This window comes from Cololabis saira, chromosome 14 (genome assembly GCF_033807715.1).
Source record: "Cololabis saira isolate AMF1-May2022 chromosome 14, fColSai1.1, whole genome shotgun sequence".
NCBI lineage: Eukaryota > Metazoa > Chordata > Actinopteri > Beloniformes > Belonidae > Cololabis > Cololabis saira.
Window position 1 is genome coordinate 20,878,469 of NC_084600.1, and position 17,109 is coordinate 20,895,577.

At 40.6% G+C, this 17,109-nt stretch overlaps 1 protein-coding gene across 3 annotated transcripts in view; it reads right to left on the bottom strand.

Annotated features, from left to right (window-relative positions):
- ncor1 (nuclear receptor corepressor 1) overlaps nucleotides 1-17,109 on the bottom strand; it is a 59,245-nt gene that overhangs the window by 14,820 nt on the left and 27,316 nt on the right. For all 3 annotated transcript variants that reach the window (XM_061740084.1, XM_061740085.1, XM_061740083.1), the window contains exons 15-23: nucleotides 13,124-13,254; nucleotides 10,483-10,778; nucleotides 7,967-8,032; nucleotides 5,522-5,658; nucleotides 5,341-5,434; nucleotides 3,974-4,418; nucleotides 3,743-3,866; nucleotides 3,255-3,432; nucleotides 2,476-2,643 (exon numbers count right to left, since the gene is read on the bottom strand). In XM_061740084.1, the coding sequence (XP_061596068.1) occupies nucleotides 2,476-2,643; nucleotides 3,255-3,432; nucleotides 3,743-3,866; nucleotides 3,974-4,418; nucleotides 5,341-5,434; nucleotides 5,522-5,658; nucleotides 7,967-8,032; nucleotides 10,483-10,778; nucleotides 13,124-13,254 (1,639 nt within the window). The remainder of the gene's footprint in view (nucleotides 1-2,475; nucleotides 2,644-3,254; nucleotides 3,433-3,742; nucleotides 3,867-3,973; nucleotides 4,419-5,340; nucleotides 5,435-5,521; nucleotides 5,659-7,966; nucleotides 8,033-10,482; nucleotides 10,779-13,123; nucleotides 13,255-17,109) is intronic.

Sequence of the window (17,109 nt, forward strand, 5' to 3'; positions counted from 1 at the left end):
TTTATTTGAACAGTCAAATACACAGAAATGGACAGCACAAATCTTGTTTGATGTCCAGGGGCTCACGCTCTTTGCACTGTGCTTCTCATTCAACAACTATAAAACAAATGCCCTCAGATTTTATCTATTCATTGCACAGCCAAAGTAAAAAAAAAACTACTGAATGTGGTTGAAAACCTGTTTCGTGGCTAACAACAGTCCAACTTTGTCAAGTCAGAGTTTTCATTTGTTTACCAGTTATTTTGATGAATGAATCATCATCAGCTTGTCCTCAAGGTCTGCCCGAGTCTGTTAAGGACCCATATAACTGAATCAGGTGTGTTTTAGCAGTAAAACATCTAAAACATGCAGGCTAGTGGCCTTGAGGACTGCAATTGGGCAACACCATCTTAGGCCACTTTCAACGCAACATACCGCGTACTACAAACACAAGACAGTACCACTACAGCTCACTGGTGCAGCAGTTGTTAGCCGTTCGTAGTATGTTACTGCAAAAGCAATTAAGCTACAGCTTCTACGTGCCGCCAGTATGACCACTATACAGGGCCTTTGCTGTCGTGGGTGATTGGGCTATGGGATGCATCGCGTCAGGTAGACTGGACATTTTTCCAGAAGTAACACGCTAACCAGGTATTTTTAACATACTGATTGTGCTGTTATATGCATCCTGCATACAGTCTTGTGGCAAAAATGTTCATACTCATAGTACAGTATGAGGTTTAGTCAAGAGGCGTTTTTAGATTACATCTCGCTGTTATTGCTGGATGATGAACGCGTGTTTAACGCGCATTGGGTAATATAAACACGAGGCGTGGTATTTGTCACCTCGTGCCTGTAGGCGAGTCGAGGGGAGGAAAGACGAGTCTGGCTTTATCTCTGAAACATAACGTAACCTGTGTATCATCCCTACATCAGCAAAATGTATACGCTGTCAAACAGGTTTAATTTTCAAAACGAGGATGAATTAAGATCGGAATGAATGTTTTTGGTCGGGTTTTGCTTCTTGCAAAGTCCCAGTTTGTCATGTTTGTGGCCACTTGTTCAAACAATTTAAACGGTTTATGGCGTCCTCGGCTCTGAGCTGAGCAGCTCGCAGATCTCCTTGTCTCACAAGTTACTTATCTTGCAAATAAAGATCCTAGCTGTGACCTCCTGATGCTGTTACTCTCATCAGCCGTTTCCTTATTTTATAAAATAATAATATATATATATATATATATATATATATATATATATATATATATATATATATATATATATATTCTTTTTTTTTTGTTTAAACTCGCCTGGTGGGCTGTACTAGGTTGCGTGATCAACAAACGACCCACGAGTTAGTTCTGTTTACATTAGACCTGACCCGCGGTTAATACTACCCTTGGAAAAGGGGTAAAAAAAATACACACACACACGGTATTAACCATTAATATATATGCAGACAAAGTTTAAAAAAAATAAATAAAAAAACACTACCCTTGGAGGAGAGTTATTTGGACAGTTGACACTAGATCCGTGCGTTAAACACGGGGTATCTGCTAATGTAAAAGGAGCTAAAGACACATGAATGACAGCATTTGCCAAACAAACTTAATTTTGCAATATACCAATGCCAAAAAGAACTAAGGCCGGAAAATGAAAACCTTATTCCAACAGATGCAAAAGTCGAGTAGATGGAGTGTGCAAGTACGGAGACAAGCACAGGCTTGTGCTTTCAGGTAAAATCAAAATACCAGAGCAAGTGGGGAATTTGTCATTTCACAATAACTCAATTTGTCAATTTTTATTTGATTTAACTTCTTCAGTTGTCACGACTTTACAGCATTCTGAGCGCTCAAAAAGAGAAAAGTATTACATAAATGAATGCAGTCCATTTACCAATTAAAAGTGCACCAAAACAAGAAGTATGCACAGTGGAATCAATTATAAAAATGGAAAACTCACAAAAGCAAAAGAAATAAACTGTTTATTCTTAAAATATCTCCATTAGCAAAACCTTTACATAATCAGTCTTTGGCAGAAGTATCAAAATGCATCTTGATTCCTAACCATGTTTAATGGCAGCATGTTCATGGTAGAAGTAACTACCTATTGTGGGAACATGTACGGTCGGACAAGATGAGATTCAACCTGACTTTACAATTCGTGACTGGTCTAAAGCAACGTCAAAACCAAATGTGTCACAAAAGCGCTCGCTCCTGTTCCAAATTATTTAAGATAGCCCAAATTATCATATTCACTTGCTTATAAAACCAGAAATTGGCTCCAAGAGAGTGCAATGTCACTGCTCCCAACATCGCATAAACAGCTTTCGCATCCAAAATAATAAACATGCTCATGCAAATAGAGTAAAAAAAGGAGCCTCCAATGTCAAACACAAAAGGCAAAATCGTTGTCAGACTAGTCTAGTTTATAAAAGCAAGGAAGGCAGGAGGAAAACAACGATGGGGTGGAGAAGATGGTGAAGATGTGTGCTTTTACCTGGAGGCACACTGTAGCAGGAGACGTTGGGGGCGTTGGGGTCAGGCTGAGGTGAGGCCTTGCTCAGCTCTCTGGGGGAGAGTCTGTAGGGAGAGCCTGACTGACCAGAGTGACCCTCCGGGTCCAGAGCCAGCATCATGTCATAAGGCATGTAGGGTAAGGCCTTACCTGCAGTACACAGGCAGAAGGACAAAGGGAAGATAATCCCTATTAAAGCAAAAGCCCAGTGCCAATGAGCATCAAGCTGACCGAAAATGGATTTTGGACTTGTGAGATGGACTTGTGCAACTAACAGGAGCACCTGGACACACACCTGCTAAAACGTTTGCACTATCTCGGTGTCAACGCTCACTGGCTTACAGGCAGCTGCTCTGCTCTTCACAGCACTTTCACTAAAGGGTGCTAAAAGCTTCTTCGCTGCTCTCCCCTTCTGAGCGGCTGAACTATATCTGACCACCCAGGAGCATCAAATGCCCCGCTCTAATAGGCTTAAGTCATACGAGTTCAGAAACTACAAACCACTCCTCGTCTCCAACAAGACGCACAAGAAGAGGAGAATCAGCACAGACTTCAGATCATAGTTTACAATAGGTCAATGGTCTCAGCTCAAGCCCGGAGCATATTCCAACTAGAGAGATCCTCCTCAGATGTTTACTCTTATGAAAACGCACTAAACTGGCCTATTACCTACAAATAGTCCACTAAAAAATGCTGACAGAGTAATGAACTGCAACAAGTAACTGTTGGAGAAAGAATGAGGACGTTTTTTGTTCCCTCACCATCTCTGTCCAGTACAGTGGGGCTGCGAGTATTGAAGGGGGGTCTGCGGTCCATGTCTCCCAGATCCTGCCTCTGCTTCTCCTCCTGGTGTGCCGAGTCATGCACTGCTTTAATCTGGTGTTGAAACATGGTTAAACCACTGATGGGCAATCCCCCAGGACCATAAGGACCAGACACCTAGATAATTAATCGGAGAAAAAAAAGTTGTTTCAATAGAAGATAAACAATCAATATGTTAGAGTACCAAAGCACAGCTTGAAAGGTTGGAATCAAACTTTAAATGAGCTTGGGTACACTGAAAAACATTAGTTAGTTTCTGCAGAACTTTTCAGTTCATTTAGACTTTGACAGTGAAATAAACAAGGTTAAAATTGCATGATAGGTAGACGACACATACTGCTTCATTTGGCATTATGTTAGTAGTCACACTGATTTCAACCTGCTGCTTTCCTGTGTGTCAGTCAAAAGAGATCAACCTGAAACTAACCATGGGAGGGATGGCAGCTGCACGCTTCTGCATCTGCTGCATGTTGAGCTGAGCTTGCTTGGGTGAGGCCACGAGCACTGTGCCTGGAGGACAGAGCAGCGACGGTTTGTCCATGGGGTATAGCCTGCAAAGTCGGGCAAAATGTACACGTCAAACTCAAACTCGTGGTCACATCACTGCTCTGATTCATTATCTAGAAACAACATGGAGGCAGGGATTATGGAGACCCACCGGAGTCGTTCGGGCTCTGCTTCCACATCCTCGTCAGCACTGCAAGTCGCACTTGAATCATTATCTGAGTGGATGTCCCTATGCCTTTCGCCATGGTCTCCCTTTTCTCCTTTCTCCTTGATCTCAGGCTCCAACTTCACCTGAACCTCTCCAGTCTTCATGTCCACATCTTGGGGTTCAGTTTTTGGATGAACCGGGCCAGGAAAAGATGCCACTCTGCTTTTTTCCTCTTGAGAGCCAGTCTCGCTCTCAGGGCTTTTCTCTTCCTTAACACGAAATTCTCCGTATGAGGGCTCTGCGGCCTTTCCATTGCTGGCCTGACCTTTATCCTGGTCCGAGCATGTTGCATCTCCTGTGGTGTTTTCTGCTCTCTTAGACTCTCCAGATTTTGAGTCGGCCTGAGAGGGAGAAGGGGCGCTCTCCGTGTCAGAGCTGTTGTCACCACCTGAGGAAGCATGAGAGGATGAATTATTGCATGTCAGACAAGACAGGCTTCAAAGGATATTTAAGACAAAAGATCTTAAATGCATGTTTATGTGTAGTAATAAAAAAAGATCATACCCATCACAAAAATATCCCAAAGAACAAAGGCACACTTTTGCATTAATGTCCATGGCAGATTATGTGAAAGGCACATTTAACCAATGGGAAACTGTTCTCCTCACATTTTACACATTTCATTAATATCCACATTAACAGCTGCATTTTGTTCTGACGCGTGGCATTATGAGCCTTTCCCCTGCCTTAACTAATGCCCATTTTGTTCACTGAATCATCTGATGTGATCCCACTGTTGTTTGCTTCTGCTGTGACCACGTCTTCAAACCGTACAAAACCTGCCTTTTAAAAAAAAGACAGAAACGGTCTGCTCAAAATATCCGCCTGACCCCATTGGTTGGTGCTGCTCTCTACTGCTGCAGCTGTTGCCATGGTAATATTAGCCCAGATGGTACGCAAAAAACTTGCAGATACAAAACATGTGTATAGTCAAATTGAGAGATACACTTTAAGCTTGAAGGTGCACTTTGTAGAGTTGAATCAATCATTCTTATACATTGTGTGTATCTGTGTAATGTCTATGATGGGAGATCTCTAGGTTGGAGATGATCAACATCTTCACAGAAAGTTGGATTTCCGATCAGATACACTGCTCATCCATAAACTCCTTACCTACTTACCATCTTTACTTAAGTTTTTTTTTGTAAGACCAGACCTGAATTCTGTATGATTCCTAAACAATGACTTAATATTCAAGGCATAACCACAAGAGAGTGTAAGAGTCCCTCTTTCAGCGTGCACCCAACATAAACAAAATAGAGCGCTTGTGTGTTAAATAGTACAAGGGTCTTATCATCCATTTTTCTGACCTTCACTGTCATCTACATTGTCTTCGTCATCATCAGGTGATGCCATGGCGTGGCCTTCCCCTTGGGACCTATCACCACGAGCCCTCCGAGTATCCTGGGAAACAGGAGAAGTACAATTTATCATCATAATTGCAACATTTCAGTCACAGACCCGAATAAAGGCAACTAGCAAATAGTTCACCTGCTTATGCTGCTGGAGCAGGTTGTCCAAGTTATGACGTCTCTTGTAGTTGAAATAGAAGTTCTTGCACTGTGCCTCACTTTTGGTACCCACCATTTTGGCAATGGCTGTCCAGTTTCGACCATGTTCAACAAGTCCTGGCGAAGGAGGAAGAGGGACAATTCAGCAATAAAGATGCAAACAGCACCTGGTAGAATACAAACCACTACGAGGTGGATTCTCTTGTCATGTTTTTATAAGACTTATAGACTAATAAAAATGATTTAGTTCACCATCTGAACTCAATTCAAAATACATAAAAGGTATAGTAATACAATCAAGGTTTCAAAGATTAAAGACAGTATTAAAAACTATGTTTCAACCACTTGCATTGTGCAAAATCAGTGTGGAAACTATGGTTGTAAAGATGATCTCAATTCTTTGTGGTCTTTTTGTACAAACAAAAGCTGCTGCAATTGTTCTTACTTTTAACAAGAAACTTCTTATAAATTACAAAACTACAAGACAATCATTACATCCCTGTTACTATGGTCATCTGCTGGGCCTATCCAACTTAATGTGTTGAACACACAGTCGCCCTTAAGTTTCAAGCTGCTCTGCCAACCTGCAGTGAATAGGAAGACTACTGGTGACCTGTGACATTAGGGTGTTTCATCTTGAGATCCTGAAACCCCCATGACCTACTTTTCTTTCCAGCCTTGATTGATGAAGGATCCCGACAGCTTAACAAATCACCAAAGAGTTGAATATAAAATCGCTTCACTGTTCCAGTTAAATGATGGAATGAGGGCATTGGGAGAGCAAACCTCCATTACTGTCATGTGCAAGCAACAGGGTTTTCAGTTTTTGAGGAAAACCTGCTGTAAAGTTTCTCCCTCTGATCTCAGCAGATGTTGGGTGTGACATAACTTAGCATGCAACAACACAACTTTTTCTTTTCAATTGCTATAAAGAACAAACCATTAAGACTTTACACTCAGTGGCTCAACCACCCTGACAACACTGAAAAAACATAGTCCTGTTGACAGAAATACTGCAGGAAACTGAAAATGTTAGTTCATTTTAGCTCTGACACAATTCAAGCTCAATGTGAGATGTGGGGATTATTGTTATTACCATGGCAACAGCACATCTATTGGTATTTTGAAAACATTTTCCATGCATGTCCTTGAGAGGGTTGATGATATATTCGTTGTTTTGAGTTTTTGGTTTGGTGTGCACATGGACAGGCAAATATTTAACTTATTGTGAAAATGAAGATGAATAATAAACACCACAACGAACAACAGATCCACAGAAGGTCGCCTTTGTAAAGCTGGTAACATTGTGTGCAGCTGTGTGAGTTTATTCATGTGTCTGATCATTTTACCATTTGAAACTGTATTTTGTACAAAGCATATTCATCATAAACCCTAAAATATTTGGTATAACACAGACTAGCCAAGTTAAATTGCCTTGTCACAGTTTGACTAGGACAACGATTGTTGATTTTTTTTTTTAAACATTTCTGAGTCGCTCGACTGATATACTGGTTTTAAAAGGGAATTAGAACGGGTGTAAAGTTATACGTGCAAGAATTTCTCCTGTAAGATCTGAATTCCTGTCTGCTATGGCAGAACTTTGAAATTCAACTGCCCAGCATGACATGTATTAGCTTAGTATTACAAAGGCTTATACAGATTAACAAGTCATAACTATGATTAAGACGGACAACTGTCCACTGTGCTTGCATGACTAGCCATGATCGCAGCATAGTAGTGATTTCTGAACCATGATCTGCACATGACTAGGCTTTTTAAGCTACACTAATCCACAGACATAGGTAGTATACAGGTTGAAAGGCCTGAGAAGATAAAAGCAGCAAGGGTTTTCGTAAAAGGGAAACAAATATTTCCATCCTAATGTCTTCATTAATCCATGTAAATCCATTTATTCACACTTGAGTCTACAGCTATTGGGACTCAGGAACCCAGTGGAGGAAGCTTTACCAAAAAAGTCAGGTCTAAAGTTGAGGAGGGGCACATTTTGTTGGCAAATAATCTGACAAATAAATGTAGTGATGCAGCCCAAGACCAAGCACAGCAATTGATAACTGAAGAGTTTACAATACAAACAAATTACAATAAAAGCAACTATTTAATCTTAACAGCAGTGTAAAGAGGAACATAAATACAAATGTCAAGCTCTGGTGCTTCTTGAACACTAAAGAATTAGCATAATGAATTTCTACTCGCACACAAGGATGGAAGCATTCATTGTGAGCGTTTAGGCAGGGCGAAACCTTATCAGATCATCAGAAAGAGAAAGAGTAAAACTCAGCTGAGGGGAAAAAAACAGGAGAGGAGCCTCAGAGAGGCAAGAGAGAGAAAGAGAGCGAAAGAAAGAGATAGAGAGATAGGAAGGAAATGGTGATAAAATAGAGGAAGAAATTATTCAAAACACTACCTTTTTTGGCGACCTCCATCTCCTCCTCGGTCCAGCGAGAAGTTTCTCCGGTTTCACCAGGACCAACTAAATCGAAAATACAAAAAGCAGCCCCATCAGCACTGACAAAAAAGCGGTAGAACCACAGAAAGTGAAGGTAGGAGGGAGAAAGATAGAAAGAGAGAGTGTGACGGTCCTTTTCTTCAGCTGTCTGCTTCTCATGGCTACTAATCTAATAATCTGTTTACACTCAGGGGCTGCAGAGACCTGTTCCCTCACACTCTCACTCTAGCTCACTCGGCTGCTCTCACTCTCTCATACTTTCCCCTCTCTCTCTCTCTCTCTCCTCCCATCCCTCCTTCTCTTCCCAACAGCCCTGGCGTGAGCCCTCCTCCCTAATCCGTGAGGGGAGGGTGACTTGGTCAGCTGATGCAACACCAGACAGTGGAGGAGCTGGGAGCCGTGCCTCCCTCTCTGAGAAATGGCCTTGGATGGAGACAAATAGGCAGATAGAGCAGCCAACCCGAAAACCCTCCCACCACTTGTACTGTGACACTGCGCATCTGGCACAAACACAGATGCAAACTCCTCCTTCCTGCTTCAGCTTGGCTGAACAACTTTCCAAACCCCCCACCCCCGAAAACAAAATTCACAGAAGTGTGTGGTTAGTGTGCAGAGGGACAGATGAACTCCAGCTCACTCTCCTCCACGGCACCCAATGAGACCGTGTCAACATTTGGACTAATATAGCTGCAGTTGTACCCCTTGACATTAAGAGGAGGTCTGCACCCCCATCACCCAAAGATGAAGATTGAAGATTAATCGATCAATTTTCATTGTTTAGAACACTCCTGAGAAAGTTGCTTCCACCTACAGAGTCTGTTAGATTTACTTTAAGTACTGTCCATGAGACTAGGCTTCCTTCCTCTATGGCAAAGTAAATTCTCCCCTAATGACAGGTCTGGTCCTTCTTGAGTTCTTCTCATCGACATTATATGAAAGTAGACTGCCCACAATGTATAATTTAATGCATGAATCTACACAATGCTCTATTAACCTCCACTGCACTAAAGGTTTCCTCGACTTCAATGGCACCACTTCAACTACAATGACCGGTAGCTACCCTGTAGCGCCAAGCTCACCTACTTCTAAGAAGCACCATAGATTACAACAGAGCAAGCAAACAGTTTTGCATGTCCAAAACGTTGCCATATACGGATAATTCAGTTAACCGAGTCCCAAATAAACCATTATACATCCAGAATTGGGCAAATGAACACATTGAGGTGGACTAATCAAACAAACCTGAGGACACAAAACCAGATTACTGTGATAGGCAGAATAAGAAAGATAACAGTGGAAGCAGGAGCCAGTTTATCACAGTACACTTCAAAATAAAACAAAAACAGTGAAATTATAAATAAATACATTTGGTCAAAGTGACAGGCCTGAAAAGGGAGGAGGAGTACAAGTTCTTGGTAGCATGAGAACAGATCGTTTGCTCTGCTGTGGTGATGGATGGATAGCAAACATCTTTCAAACGGAATAAAATGCAGGGCAATTATTCTGACACCTGGCAGCGAATACCTGGGTTTTATGTCTATTTTCAGGTTTAAAAGAGCTACACATGAGTTGTACCTACACAGGACGGGGGGGGCAGCAGTACCATATCCTTCCAGGTTTCTACATCTTCATTGTCTGTGATCTGCCACGTCCTTCTTTCAGCTCATGATACTACAATGATTTATCTTTATGCTAAAATTTTAAGTTTGCTTTGCGCATCACAACTTCACAGCCATTTTGTCTGGAGTAAGTTATGTGAGCAGCTCTTTCTGCTCACAGGGAAAAGGCATCCTCAGCCGCCAGTTTCAAATGAGAAACTGGAGGCCTTCTTGCAAAACTGGAGGCCAAATAAAAATAGGACGCAGTAGAGATTGATGTGCAAATGCACAAGTGATAGAGATGCAATGATGTCATAAAGATGTTAAGCCTGGAGAGGGTGGCCCCTGATGACGACAAGAGGTAGAAAATCTCTCTATGTTCAACAAACATATATTTACTCAACATAAATCTTGATTTGGGAACATTACACAGATTGTTATAATAATGTCAAATAATTTTGTCCTCCTGTTCTATGTTGAATGTTACCAGCTCTGAAAAGAAAGGTGCTTTTTAAATTGTGTTTATACATTACATTTTGGACCCAGTTTTGTGTTGCTTTGTCAAGCTTGTTTCATTTTGTGAAAAATAAATCATTACATATGGCATTTTTATCATAGTAAATGAAGCTTGAAATGAGTTAAAACACTCTAAAATGGCAGGCAGTGACATCATGACAAATTATAAAAAACCTATTCCTGTTGTATATGAAGGTAGGCACACAGTTATATTGCATACCAAGAAATAATTAGTGGTTTTTGAAAAGTTATTAAAACTGGAAATGCAGAACCTAGCAACTCAAATTTGTACTGCGACAAAACCGTATGCGACTGTAGAGTAGAGCAGCGTACTTTTAAAACGAACAGTAGAGGATTCACCTTTATTACTTTCCATTGAAGAGACTGGAGTCAGCGGCTTTCCGGGCTCCTTCCCGCCCTTCTGTGCTGGGTCAGATTTAAGGAGCTGCGGAGGATCTGGCATGGGAGGTTCAGGGGCAGAGGGAGGCGCTTCCTCATTTGCAACAGATGCAGCCTCATTGGCCATGGAGCGTGTGGTGATCCTTCCTTTACGGCGGCCCTGGCTGTTGGCGGTCTTTCTGCCGCGCGGCGTGTTTTGCTCTTTACCGTCCTCGTCCTCCACACCGTCACACTTTTCTTTGTCCTTGCCAATGTCCCTGTGGTTTTTGACGGGGAAAGACAGCTTTTAAGTGGGGATGCACCAAATTATTGATGCAGCAATGACGTGCACTTCTTGTTATCTGCTCTGTTCATCAGTGACTGAACACAAGTCCTTTATATGAGAAATTATCTACACTGAAGCTGGACAGACATGCCAACAAGTTATCGAGTTGTTTACGTGTAAGAACCTACTGACATTTGTGTACTGGGTAGACAAGCAAGCATAGAAAACTGTATTTTTAAAAATGTATGAACTAGGTGTATTTTATGCTTGAAAATGCGACTGCAGCTCTCCAGCACACAATTACACAGTCTGTGGGTTCATCTGTTCACCTACCAGATGAATGTGTGGGATGGCAGCCTGACTTTGTGGCTGTCAACTCTGAGACTTCTTGAAATGGATCAATAGGGCCTGATCCACTTCACAAAACACACAACTGGTTTCTCTATGTTTCCCTGAATTCACATACATCCCATCATTGTTATATTTACAGACATGTAACATTACAGACGGTCAATCCAATGGAAGGAGACTCAGAGCATGAGTGAAGATCAGAGTCAAGACAATAAGGGATATTACTGCATTAAAAGAAAGGTTTATGCTACATGATTTTAACATTTTAGCCATCTTTCCAGATGTTACAAAACACAGGATGCTATATAAATAAAACTGAATTTAACTGCCACAAATAAAAAAAATTATGACAGCTATTCAGCAGCCACTTTATTTAGTACACCTGTTTAAGTGCTCACTGATACAAATATCTAAATCAGCCAATCACATCGCAGTAGCTCAATGCATGTAGACATGCAGAGATGTTCAAGGTAACCTGCTGAAGTGCACCAGAATGGAGAAGAAAGGTATTTAATCGAATTTGAACGCGGCATGGTTGCTGGTGCCAGACAGGATGGTGTAAGTATTTCTGAAACTGCTGAACTACTGGAACTTCTATACACAACGATCCAAACAGTTTACACAAAATGGTCTGAAAAAGAAACTACATCCAGTAAACAGCCGTTCTCCAAACAAAAGTGCCTCTTTGATTCCAGAAGTCGGATGAGAATAGCCAGATTGGTTTGGGTCAACGTGATAGTATTTCTATCGTTACTAGTTTTAACCCATTTATGAGAAGACCATTGCTTCACACACAACATTTGCATGTAACTACCCAGTATTCATGTAAAATAGACTTAAAGATAGATAACTACACCACCGTCATCATCTAATGCCTCCTCAAGCATAATCATCATTTACTAAACAACTTGGGCTCCATTTTTAGTTGATGCGCCAAGTTGATGGAGAACCAAATCGTCAATATCGGTTCCTGAGTACTGATCATTTCAAACCAAATTTACAGAAAAAACACTTCTAAGGGTGGACATTCTCTGAGACTCTGTCAACACCTTCGAAGTGATTGAAGTCATCTACGTTCCCTACTTAGTACACATCTTACATTTTCATGGTTATGAATATGATTTGGAATGACAGAAGGGTTAATAAAATATCTTTCTGTGGTCTGGCAAATTTAGAACACATTATTGTTCCTTGACACACGGACACACCCATGTTAATATGACTTTTACAGCAACTCAATAATGGTTACAATTAACTGAAGGCACTAAACTAAATCTAAAAAAAAAGTATCCAAAACATCTCTCAGAATTAAAAAAATGAATGGACCAAACTCTGATAACACGCAGAAGGGAGATCTAACTGTGACAGCACACCAACTATACCCGTGCGGTTCTCACGGGTCTCCCTAAAACATCCATCAGACAGCTGCAGTTAGTCCAGAACGCTGCCCGAGTCCTCACAAAGACCAAGAGAGTGGACCATATAACTGCATTTCTTACATCTTTACACTGGCTGTCACAGAATAAATTTATATAATCCTGCCTGTGGTTTATAAATCTCTGAATGGTTTCGGGCCAAAATACATCTCTGATCTCCTGGTCCGTTGTGAACCATCCAGAACCCTCAGGTCGTCAGGGTCACACATACTTTCTGTATCCAGAGTTAGAACTAGACAAGTAAGGCAGCGTGCAGCTTTTATGCTCCTCACCTGTGGAACAAACTCCCAGAATGCATCAGGGCTGCTGAAAGTCAAGGTTGAAAACCTTTTTATTTACTGCTGCATTTCAGTGATCTCCCACAATGCACTGTAACCTTTATTTCTTACAGCTAATTTATTTTCTTCTTTTTAAACTTATGTCTGCCCTGTCTTTAATTGTTGCTTTAAAAACTCTTTTTAAAAATCTTTTTTTTGTAAAGCCCTTTGAATCGTCTTCTATATGAAATGTGTTAGACAAACAAACTTGCTTTGCCTTATACACAGCTTACCTAGACTCCTCCTTTTCATCTTTCTCTTCCTCGTCCTTCTTTTCCTCGTCCTCTTTTTTCTCTGACTTCTCAGATTTTTCCTCTTCGTTCTTTTCGTCCGACTTATCTTCTTGTGAAGGACGTGTAATTTGCTGTGGGGGCAGGTAAAATAAGACAGAAAAATGAGGACAAACAAACAACAGGTCATGTTTTGATTAAGGACAGTGATTCTGGTTACTACAAATCAGAAATGCGTCCCTTCAATACATTTAAATGAATCCAGTTTAGACGACGACCACAGCCATCCTTCAGGATTTAGATTTTGCAGTTTGAAACTTTACAGTAAAAAATGACAACAAGGGTGCTGGGGTGATCAGGTTTCAGGTAAAAATATGTTTTCATGCTGAGTGCTTTTAGTTTTAGGACCATTATTGTCTTAATGATACGCCTCTGGGTTATAAATTATTGGCTTATTTGTCTCAGCCGACCCCTGAATGAGAGAAAAGTGATTAACTCTTATGAACTCTGCACCATTTCGCACATAGCTTCATTAAGAACACAAACATTATCTTAGCCGTCACATTGACGACTCTCTCTGCGTTGGATGAAGATATTATTTTTATAAAAAATTATGAAAATTGGGCCGACAGACCGAGGACAGGAACATTCTTTATCATCACTGCTAGCGCAGTACACCACAGAATGCTTCCTCCTGACTCTTCCATGAAAGCGCTGTGCTGGAACAAGTCTGGCTATGCCAAGCCAAACATCCCATGCTGGTACCAGATGGGGCCAAGGAATGTACTTCACTTCACTCAACGGCAAAGGCCAAGAGATATGGACCGAGGAGAAGTGAAGGTAGATACAGGTTTAATTTATGGGGGGGTGGCAGTGGGGTGGGGAGTGTGTAGCCGTCTGTCTATTTTACAACAACATGACTGCACAGGAGGAGTCTGGCTGTCTCATCGCTGCGTTAACACAGCAGAGTCTCTGACTTGCAGAATTCGTGGCTGATTTGCCACGGCCAACAATTTTGGGGATTCTGCTCTGGAATGGAGCTGCATAGCAAGTCTGCAATGTCAGAGAGAAAACTTCCCTTCAAGATTATACACAAAACCAGATGATTTAAGTCGCGGTTAACCTCACTGCTGTTAGATGTGCTTTTTTTTTTTTAAGTTGTTCCTTACTAAGTACTTTTCTGTTTGCTTTTTTTTTTTAGTTTGGGAGTCAAGAAATCTATACAGAATTATTACATTTTGGACTGAAAGTAGCCAGATCTAGAGAATACCATGTCACACGTGCATTGGAAAAATAACTTTTGAATACAGAAACGTCCTGCATGAGGGACTCAGGCAATTTGGTGGTTTTTTATTTTGTGGGGGTGTGGAGGGGAGGCCAGTCCGTTCCTGCGGAGATATTCTCTCCCAACGTGTCCTTCGGGGAGATGCAGTTCTGCTTGGGTCAGGGAGGGCTCATGTTTGCTTTGGAGTTGGTCATAGAGCCGCGGCATTCCTACTCCTTCTCACACACTGTGTAAAAGCCTTTACACAGATGTTCTCCAAAAGTCAATGAGCCCCTGTGGTTCTGTGGTCCCTCGATGTTTTTCAATGACGTGCTTTCCTGACCCGTCTTGAATATTTTAAGAGTTTTAATTTCTGCCCTCTTTTGCTGATTCACAAGTCCTATTTGATTTAGGAAATGACAAGAGCCACAAGTCAATCTAACGTTTCCTACCACATAACTTGGCCCGCCAGAGAACCCCTGAATATTGCTTCAAGCAATGCCACTACGGGAACGGGAAGTGAAAACAATTACTTCATTATCATAATGCATCAATTCCTCCCAAAGAAAATAACGATGAACAACCAAAATAAAGAAATAAAAAAAACTGAAGGGAATATGAAGCATAGCCCTGTGTTACCATGGCAGCTGGGAGCTCTGCTGAAGAGAACTAGAAAACAGTGAACACTGTCAGGGCATTAACAACGAGGCTCTCAAACACCACTTTTTAATTATGAAATCTCATAATAGAAATCAAAAATGGCAGCAGTTTAGGAGTAGCACAGATTAGCTCACTTTGCAGGGGACAGTACACGGACAAAACATCTCAAAAACATTAACTTTGAATTAAAAAAAGATAAATATAAATAAACTGACAGCAGGCAACAATTTTACCATGAAAATATTTGTCTCCTGCTTTATAAGCCTTTTTATACCGTACTGAGAAATCACAGTTCATAAAATGAAAATAAACTTAGATCCCTCAAGAAAGGTTGAGGGATAAAAGTGAAGGAATTTTCTAATTAAAAAAGGAAAGGATATTAAAGGGCGTTGCTATTGTTTTTAAATTGAATATAAGCAATAAAAGATTTTAAAAAATAACACATGCACATTATCAAACCCCTCATTGAAGTTAAAAACATTATTTTATCTGACAGAATAAATCAAGTTGTGCTGCTGCAAAGGTAAAAACATACAAGTTTAAATTTGAATTACATATTTCTGCTGTGTCCTGTCATGCCAAATCTGATCAGTGAATTAAACAAATATCGGTATCCGATACTGGAACAAATTAGTTCCATATCTATGTGTAAAAATGACACCGACATGCTGATTACTGAAAATGGACACTTCTCAGAAGTATAACTGGAAAGCACAAAGCATGAAGATTTAATGAATTTACTGCAACAATTACAAGACTATAGAAAGAAATAACTGAGGAAGTTGTCTTTTATGTGTAAGGAATCGGAACCCACATCATCTCCATATTTTAGAGGGAGATATATACATTAACGGCACAATTTTAACTGTATACAAAAAGGACTCTTTTGTTGTATTAAATCGATAGCAAACAAAAAAAAAAACCCAAAAGAATAGCGGCAAATCTTTTTTTTTTTCTTCCTTCTATCTTTCTTTCTGTCTTTTCTGAAGTTTTTTGTGGCTATAGTGACCTTCATCAACAGTTTCCAGACAGGAAATGGAGGCAGAGAGAAGGAGGGGGGGACACAAGCAACAATGCGTCACAGTCTGGGACCCAAACCTGGACTGCCTGCACAAGGACCGAGCCCTCTGTATATCGGACACCTGCTCATCACTGTGAGCCAAATAGTCCCCCAAGATCTATGATGCTGTCATAAAGCTGGATCTTTTCAGACTGAAAATGAACCAGGGGATTTAAAAAAAAAAAAATCAACTTTACAAACTTGCTGCTCATTTCTTGAGGATACTTTTTCCCTTTTTTACACCGGGTGTGGACTTGTGCTCTGAAACTAACTGATGTCATTGTGCAATACGTTTGTTGCTGTGTAAAAAACAAGCAACACATAATGTAGTTGTTTGTCTTTTTATTAGCATGCATTCTTTTTAACCTGTTAATTGACAAAATGTTCAGCGGTCACACATCAATAGTTAAGCCATTTAAAGAGTGTCTGGGAAGCAATATGCAATGTTTAACTAATCAGAGTTGGTTCGTTAAACATTGCTAGTTTCATGTTAATTAACACAGGTGCCTCAATCACTTCCGGCCACACGCTCCAACTTTACTGAATTACATATTGCCTAAAAAGTATTGAGGTCCAACAAGCATCTTAGTTTATAGAATATAAATGTTGAAAATATGCATAGAAATAAAATACTCATCTGTACATAAATTGTGAACCAAGAGCAGATTAATATTTAAGATTCTTTAAAAAAAATTAAATAATGTGCTGATCTAGCGAAAAAGAAAACTTTGAGAAAGCCATAAAACTACACAGATATTAACACATAAAACATTCCTTCACTACAGAAAATCTGAAGTCAGATCAGAACGTAAGCAAGAAAACACTTGCACGTAACCACGTCCATTGCAGTGGTTGCAAACACAGCAGGAGGTGCGGCCTGCATGGGCTTCTGCAAGAATGTTAATGACGAAAAGAAAACCAATGGACATTGGGGAGGGTTTTTCCTCTGTGTTCAAAAACCAGGTCAAAATGTAGATGAGAAGCAGTCAGGCTGAGCTGACACAT